Below are 8,078 nucleotides of genomic sequence, written 5' to 3' on the forward strand. Positions count from 1 at the left end.
TTATATGAAACAGAGGAGAGAATTAATCACTATTTACACAGCTCTTGGACAAGGTTATGGCACAGACTAACAACCCAACACAACCCAAAAAGCGGAGTGTCAAAAAGAAGGGAAAAACCTCTTGGTTTGCTTTCAACACCCCCTCTCCCTGCAGATCCCAAGTTGTAAACGTTTTTAGCTAGGAAAAGGCCTTTGAACTCGGGCTTTGGTGAGGGGGGCTGGATTAGAGCCCCGGGGGTTGGGAGGGGGTGACCCCTCCGGAGCAGGGCCGGGGGTTTAGACGAGTTCGACTTTGGCGTTGGGGTACACGGCCACCACGTCGTAGCCCTCAGGGGGCTTCACCCTCTCCTTGGCGTGTGTCTCGCAGTACAGCTGCTCCTCCAGGAAGAAATACCCTCTCTGCTTCAGGTTGAGGCCACAGTCGTCACACATGAAGCACTCGGGGTGGTAGAGCTTGTCCCGAGCTTTGACGATGGTGCCCCTGGGGAGAGAGGAGCTGGGGTGAGGTGGAGGAGCAAGGAGCAGAGGGAGAGTTTCACTGCTGCCTCCCGTGGGAAGGGATGTTCTGTTCCTGCCTGGCCACAGCCCCATCTGAAGGTGAGCCTCAAACATCCACGCTCAGCAGGGATGGGACACAGGGAGCCAGCAGCTCCCAGGCAGGGCTGGGGCTGCGGGGGCACCACGGCGTGGGGAGCAGAGACCCCCAGCTCAGGGCAGAAACACAGCTACAGGCACCCAGCCAGCACACCCAGCTGGAGCAGAAGCTGAGTTACAACAGAACGTAGATTAAACCACGCTGGAAAAACCCACCTCAGTTCTCTGAGATCAAACCCAGCACCCTCCCCTCAGAGAGTGACTTCCACAAACAGAACTCCCCCCCACATCTCCCAGCTGGCCCTAAAAGTGTTTCTACCTCAGTCAGGCAGGGCAAGCCCAGGGCCAGCAGCACTGTGCCCAGTCCCTGGGCACTCCCCCTGCCAGGCAGGGCAGGGATCACCCCATCAATCATCCCCCTTTTGCTGCAAGATTCCCTTAAAAGGGGCAATCCCAAAGCGGGGCGCTCAGTTCCAGGTTTGGACACGGGCAGCGAAACCCGGGGAGGGACGCAGGGTACCCTGCTGTGGGGGGCAGCCCCTGCCCCAGCCCGTGTCCCCCCGTGTCCCCCCTGTGTCCCCCCCATGTGGTGACACTCACACGATGCCATTCCTGCAGCGGGTGCACTCGGGGAGCATCTGCAGCCCAGGGATGGCACTGCCCAGCTTGGACACCGGGGACTTCACGCTCCGGGGGTTGCTCAGCTTGTCGAGTTTTTCACCTGCCAAGGGTTTCAAACAGTCAGAGATTGAGAATTTGTCCTCTCAAGGTGCTTGCTTTGATTGGTTTTCTTTAATTTTTTTCCTCAGATGAATCTCTGCCTGTCGTTCAGAACATGGAGCTTGCTTGGAAGGAAGGAAGGAGCAAACAGTGAGTCCAACTACCTCACCTGGGTTTGCAGGTGAGCTCAGGACATGGTGCTGACCCTCTGCCCATCCCAAAAAGGGGAGGGTGGTGGCAGAAGCCCTTAGCTGTATCAGCAGATGATCCATCTACAGGTTGTGACAGCACCTACTCATACATACACCCTGTCAAAAGGCAAAGCAGCCTTAATGCCCCATCCCTGGAGGTGCTCAGAGCCAGGCTGGATGGGGCTCTGAGCACCCTGCTCCAATGGGAGGTGTCCCTGCCCATGGCTGGGGGTTGAAACTACATGATCTTTAAGGTCCCTTCCAACCCAAACTGCTCTATGATTCTGTGATTAATCTAGAAATGAGAGATGAATTTGGCTGCAATGGTACTTAGTGATTTAAGAAAGATAAATAGCAAAAAATCCCAGAAAACCTCCAGAAAACAAAGGTTCTATCACACCAACATTTCAGGTAGGTTTGGTAGATCCACCATCAGTCAAGGAGACATAGCTGAAAGCCTTCCAGAGAATGAGGCAAATAAAACCAAACAGGGACAGAATTAAAGGCATTTTTCTTCCTAGAACACTATTTAATCTCAACTAATCTAAACTAAAATATTGTGATAGAAGATAAAGTGATCTGGGGCACCGAGCCTCCTCTCGTGAAGGTCCAATGACAGCAAGCAGTGAAAATTTTGTGCCTATGAACAATATCATGGCAAAGTTTTCAGTGTTGCAGCCTTAGAGATCATCTGTCATCTGCCCTCATACTTCAGACAACACAAACACACTTGCTGCCAACCACTGAGACACCTCAAAGCTTCCAGTGTTCACTGCATGGGTTCTGGTGGCTCACAACTGACTGGTCTTCTCAGTGTGTAGTGGTCTGTGGTTCCTGAGATGGCCCAAGGTTCTAGGAAGGAAAAGTTTGTGAAGAAGGACAATGTATTTTACTCCATCAGCTGATGGAGCTTGGAAAAGCAGTAGAGGAGCTCCTGGAGGAACAAGTTCTTCTTCAATGTTCACACTTCCTATGCACCCAGAGCTTCCAGAGAGTTTCAGCCCACGGTGCCCAGGAGGTCTCAGCAGGGACCCAGGCACTTTCTGACCCAGTGTCTATACACACTACACTGGTTTTGGGAGCTTCCACTTGGATTTTGCCCTGAAGTGTCCCCCATGGCTCCAGGAATGTCTCTGCTTTTCCTAAAGTGGAACAGGACCACGGCTGGTGGTCACTCACTGAGCTCCTGCAGGTTCCCCTGGCACATTTGGAAGGGCATTGCCTGGCACACCCCATCACCAACCACGACTCTGATCCAGACCCCAGTGCTGCCAACAGCTCTAGCCAAGCAAACAAACCCCAAAGGACTAATGGACTCATTTCCCACCTAGCCCTGATTGCCCAAGACAGAACACAGCGTTCGGAGATGCTGAGAGCCTGGGTAGCTGCAGGTCTGCCAGCTCAGGAGCAGAGCAGGGCTGCTCCTCCCAGGGGCCCTCCAAGCACTCAGCTGGCTCCAGCCAAGCTCCCTCCTCCAGTCCTCCTGCTGCCTTGCTGGGAAGAAACCAAAACAACAGCTCAGGCTGTTGGCTTCCCCCAGCGTGAGATTCGGCGTGCTTGGGCTAGACAGGTTCATCTGCCAGCATTTCACAGCTAAGCTGCCACTGACTCCCAGGCAAAGCACTTGGATGAGCTGCTTAAAAGAGAGAGGGAGGGGGGAGAAAAAAAAAGAAGAGATTTCACAGCCAAGCCAGCCCTGCAGAGAGGGCTGCTTCCCATCCTCCCCAGTGATGGGTCATCTATTTACCAGCACGCAGCCTCATCATCATTTATGGTCCTCAGCAAGGCAGGGAGGTGCTCTAACTCCCTGGTCTTCAGCACCCTCCCTGGTCTTCACCACCCTCCCTGGTCTTCAGCACGTCCAGCCCCCTCTGTGGCTGCAGCACTCATCCTTCCCCTGCCAAGGGCACCTATGGAGCCAACTGCTGCGATTCCTCCAGCTCCTGCCAGGTCCTCAGCAGGGAGTGTTGCTCCTTAAGGGTGTGGGATGGGGCTGGAGATGCTGGAGAAAATACAGCTTCCAGCAGAAACACCTTCTGTACAGAGCAGGCTGCTGTCCAAGACACCCAGCAACTCAGGAGAGGAGATTGTGACTTTAAAAGGGCAACGCAGAGCAGGCTCGGGCCAAAATGTATGACTTTAGGCTTAGGGAGAGCAGAGAGGGGGTAGAAGCTGTAAAACAACCCATCAGAAACACTCCTGGGGATTTAAACCATGCTGAACCACCCCACAGCTTCGTGCCAGGGGAGCTGCTTGGCACCTCATCTCTCACCCCCTGGGACAAGCAGAGAGCCTGGCAAGGACGGCGGCCGAGCCTGCAGCCAGGGCAGGTCCCTGCTGCCAGGGCAGGTCCCTGCTGCCCAGCACAGCCCAGGGGAAGGCAGCATCAGCCCCAGGCCTGGGAGCAGGCAGCCAGGACCAGCTGGGACTGTCCTGGCACCTCTTTGTCCTCCCTGTGCCCCAGCCCAGACCCTTTTCTTCCTCCCCAAGGGCAGCGCTGCGGCGGGGAGCCAGCAGCACAGCAGAAAAGCCCCAGTTCTGTCCCTTTCCCTGGCACACAGAAGGGAGGAAGGCAGCAGTGTTCTTAATTAGGATTAGCACTGTCACTTCCCATTTGCTTCTTCCTCATGAGGAGACCTGGGGTGCAGCAGGCACCTCCCTGGGAAGCTGCTTGTGCTGGCTCTTGGCGAGGGACCTGAAGGTCCATCTGGAACTTCTACTGAACACTGAAGTTCATGGCACGGGCTGCCCAGAGAGGTGGTGGAGTCACCATCCCTGGAGGGTTCAAAGAACAAGTAGATGGAGCACTTGAGGCTGTGGTCTAGTGGTTAGGGAAATGCTGGGAGGAAGGCTGGACTTGATGGACTTGGACTCAGCACTTCCAAGGCTGATCCCACCTCATATGTTTGGGACAGGCCTAAATACCACTGAGAAAACCAGAACTGGCAGAATCACAGAATGCTTTGGGTTGGGAGGGACCTTAAAGAAACTGGTAGCTACCCATGATCATGCTGGAGATCCTTCCAGTCAAAGAATGTCCTTCTCCATCAGCTGAAAGCCACAGAAGCTGCAGTGCAACAGCCTGACACTCTGCCCCTCCCAGCTTTGCAGCAGGGGGTATTTCCCCCTAAAAACCCAGTTCCTGGATTCCCAGGACCCAAGCATGAGGCTCCTGGAAGGGAGCAGGATGAAGAGCCTTGCCCTCATCACTGTGAAGCAAAGCCTGGAAGGTTGAACCTGAAAGCCCCAAGGGACTCAAAGTTGAAAGACAAACAAAAAGAAGCTGAAATTTATAATTTGGGGATCTTATTATTTCATGCTTACAGTTGGCTCCTTCCCACATTAACAGCACAGGCAGGAAGCTGGGACAGAGCTGAGGAGTGAGCCAAGAGCTCCTGATCTCTCTCCCTGCATTGCTGAGGAGCATCCTGGAATGGGTTGCCCAGGGAGGGGGTTGAGGCCCCATCCCTGGGGGTCTTTAAGGCCAGGCTGGAGGAGGCTCTGGGCAGCCTGATCTAGTGGGAGGTGTCCCTGCTCATGGCAGAGGGGTTGGAACTGGGGGATCCTTGTGGTCCCTTCCAACCCTGACAGATTCTGATCTGTTTTAGCAGAGGACTTGAGAGCCCTAATGGCTCAATGGTTGGACTTGATGATCTTGGAGGTCCCTTCCACCCTAAAGGATTCTGTGATTCTATGATCCCACGTCCTCATGCAAACACCATGTGCTGCAACAGGTCCTCCACCAGTTCCCTGACACATCTCATAACCCATCCCAGGGAAGCAGCTGCCATCCAGGAGCCCTTTGCAGATCCAACCTCCACACAACGCTCACGTCAGCCACGAAAATTTGGTGACCCCTCAGATGGTGGCCTGAGCATCTGAAACCCTGATTTGAAAGCTGCCACCCGGGTGCTCAGACCTTCCCATGGAGCTGAGCTGCCTCAGTGTCCAGGTGATGGGTGCTACAGTGAGAGGGGAGAAGAGCTGGCAAACCCACCCTGGGAGCTCTCACAGATGGGTCCTCCAGAGGCTTTTCCAGCCTCTGGACCTGGGCAAGGGAAGGAGAAGGAGGCTAAGCCTGCAACAGCAGCTTGGTGGGTGCAAGGGGACCGAATGATGGGTGGTGCAGAGTCACAGGGAGGTGCTGGGGACGTGCCATGGGTGCCAACCTCCAACCTCCTTACCATTCTCTCCAGCCTCCAGCATGCCCTGCAGGTATCGGAAGGATCCGGACTGCTTAGGCTCTGAAATGGGCTTCTCATAATCCTGCAGCATCTTGTAGACATCTGACTCCACATCAATCCCGTTTCTGTTCCGTGGGAGAGACTTCAAGGGGTCGAGGCTGTGTTAAAGAAGAGCAAGAAAGGCTCCAGTCAGCCTTTGGGGGAGCAACGCAGCCTGGCCAGGGCCCAGCTGCCAGCAGGAGAGGAGGAGCTGCCTGCACGTGCTGTAAATGCCCTGCCACATATGGGATTTATGGAAAAAAATGGGTAAAACAAGGTGTTTTGTGAATTCTGGAGGGTCAGGGCATCCTCCCCCTCGCAGGGCACATGGGGAGCTGGCACAGGGAGAGTGGGCACTGCTGCTGGGCAAGGGACCACAGCACATGCCCCTCCCCAGGCACCCTCTGAGGTCAGCACCTCTGCAGGGACTGCACTCCAAGATCCATGTCCCAGACATTATAATCTCTGTGCTGGGCACTGGGGAGGCTGCCCCACAAATCCTGGGGACAGGTTTGGGCCCCTCACTCCCAGAAGGACCTTGAGGGGCTGGCGCGTGGCCAGAGAAGGGCAACGGAGCTGCTGGGGAAGGGGCTAGAGCCCCAGTGTGGGGAGGGGGCGAAGGCGGAGGGACCTGGGGGTGTTTAGTCTGGAGAAGAGGAGGCTGAGGAGACCTTAGTGCTCTCTACAACTACCTGGTTGTAGTGAGGTGGGGGTCAGTCTCTTCTCCCAGGTTACTAGTGATAGGATGAGAAGAAATGGTCTGAAGTTGTGCCAGGGGAGGTTTAGGTTGGACACGGGGAACAATTTCTTCTCCAAAATGTTTGCCCAGGGCTGTGCCAGGCTGCCCAGGGCAGTGGTGGAGTCCCCACCCCTGGAGGGGTTTCCAAGCTGTGTAGATGTGGTGTGAGGGACACGGGGCAGTGGGGACCTGGCAGTGCTGGGGAATGGTTGGACTGGATGATCCCAAAAATCTCTTCCAACCAAAATAATGCTATGATTCTACAACACAAGCCACAGCTTAAATGAGAAAACCACCCCAAGAGGCTGTGTCGCCCCGAGGACAGGACACAAGAGCAGTCCCAGAACTCAACCACAATCACACGCTGACCTTCAGCATCCAGACCTGAAGCTGCTCCTGGCCTGTGTGCAGCAGGATCAGGGTACAACAGGCAACAAACAGTCATTTAAACCATTATTCCAGCTCATTCAGGACATCCCAAGATGAAAAGCAAAGCTTGGAGCCAGAAATATTTTGGGTACATATTGAAGTGTCCTGCTGAGCAGAGATGAATTCAAATGCTGTTGTGCTTCACTGAGGCCCTGCAGCACAGCCCAGCTTCAGGGGAAGGGGCTCCTTTTCCTTTTCAAGGAGAAGGTCATCAAGGTCACTATCAAGCTAATAAAAATAGCAAGAGCCCTGAATCCCATCAGACAGCTTAATGTGTCTCAGCCACCATCTGACTCATTTTCCCCAGCAGTGTTATTTTCATGCCCACTGAAAAGAAGAAAAAAAAAAGGAACAAAAATTCACTTTCAAACAAAGAAAAGAAAATCCCAAACAAAATTCCCTTTCAAGGTTCTCTGACAGCCTCAGAGCACCCACTTCTGCCCCAACAACCTCTGTCCCAGCTCTGCTCCAACACCCAAGCTCATCTCCCAGCTTTTGGCTCCCACACAGATAACATCAGATTTTGTTTTCTGTGCAGTTCTCTTCTTTCCAGCTTCATGAGCTTCCCTGGAGCAGCACAGGGAACAGGGCTCTGAAATAGGAACTCGTGCAGGCACAGGGCTGCTGAGCTGCAAGGAATCTCCTTGCCCTTTGTGTGGGCACAGCCCTCCCCTCCCTGGCAGGATCCTCTGCCAGCCTGCTGGAGCGTGCACCAGGAGCAGGGTCAGCCCCAGCCCACAGCCTGCCCAGAGCTCTCCACCCCAGCCCTTCTTGGCTACACAAAAGCTCTTTCTTCCCCACGAGCACTGGTTCTTTCCCAGCCCCCCCCCCCGAGCTGCACTGAGCAGATTTTACATTTATAAACATCCCCATGTTTATCTGGGTTAATTTTCTCAGTGGGTACCTCCAGCTCCCAGGCTAAGTGTTTGCTCTGGGCTTGCTGGAGGTGTGACCCCCACTCTGGGGAGGGCAGACTCCTTCCATCCTGCACTGAACAGATGCTTTGAAAAACCAGGACACTAATGCCTGGCATTAATCCCAGCCTGGGGACTGCATCTGATCTTGGAAAACCAGCACCTTCACCCACAGACTCACAGGATTGCTTTGGTTGGAAGAGACCTTTGAGATCATCCAGGCCAACTGTGACCCAGCAATGCCAGGTCCACACTGCCCCATGTTCCT

The 8,078-nt window shown here is 54.4% G+C and overlaps 1 protein-coding gene across 1 annotated transcript in view; it reads right to left on the reverse strand.

Annotated features, from left to right (window-relative positions):
* Nucleotides 1–276: 276 nt before the first annotated feature.
* The window catches only part of PDLIM4 (PDZ and LIM domain 4), a gene marked incomplete at its 5' end in the record, with an annotated part of 34,934 nt that continues 27,132 nt past the window's right edge, over nucleotides 277–8,078 (reverse strand). Inside the window, 3 exons of the mRNA XM_008936984.1 lie at nucleotides 277–481; nucleotides 1,195–1,315; nucleotides 5,690–5,847. Coding sequence (XP_008935232.1) covers nucleotides 277–481; nucleotides 1,195–1,315; nucleotides 5,690–5,847 — 484 coding nt within the window. The remainder of the gene's footprint in view (nucleotides 482–1,194; nucleotides 1,316–5,689; nucleotides 5,848–8,078) is intronic.

The sequence above is a fragment of the Merops nubicus genome, unplaced genomic scaffold (assembly GCF_000691845.1).
Source record: "Merops nubicus isolate BGI_N331 unplaced genomic scaffold, ASM69184v1 scaffold9243, whole genome shotgun sequence".
Lineage (NCBI taxonomy): Eukaryota > Metazoa > Chordata > Aves > Coraciiformes > Meropidae > Merops > Merops nubicus.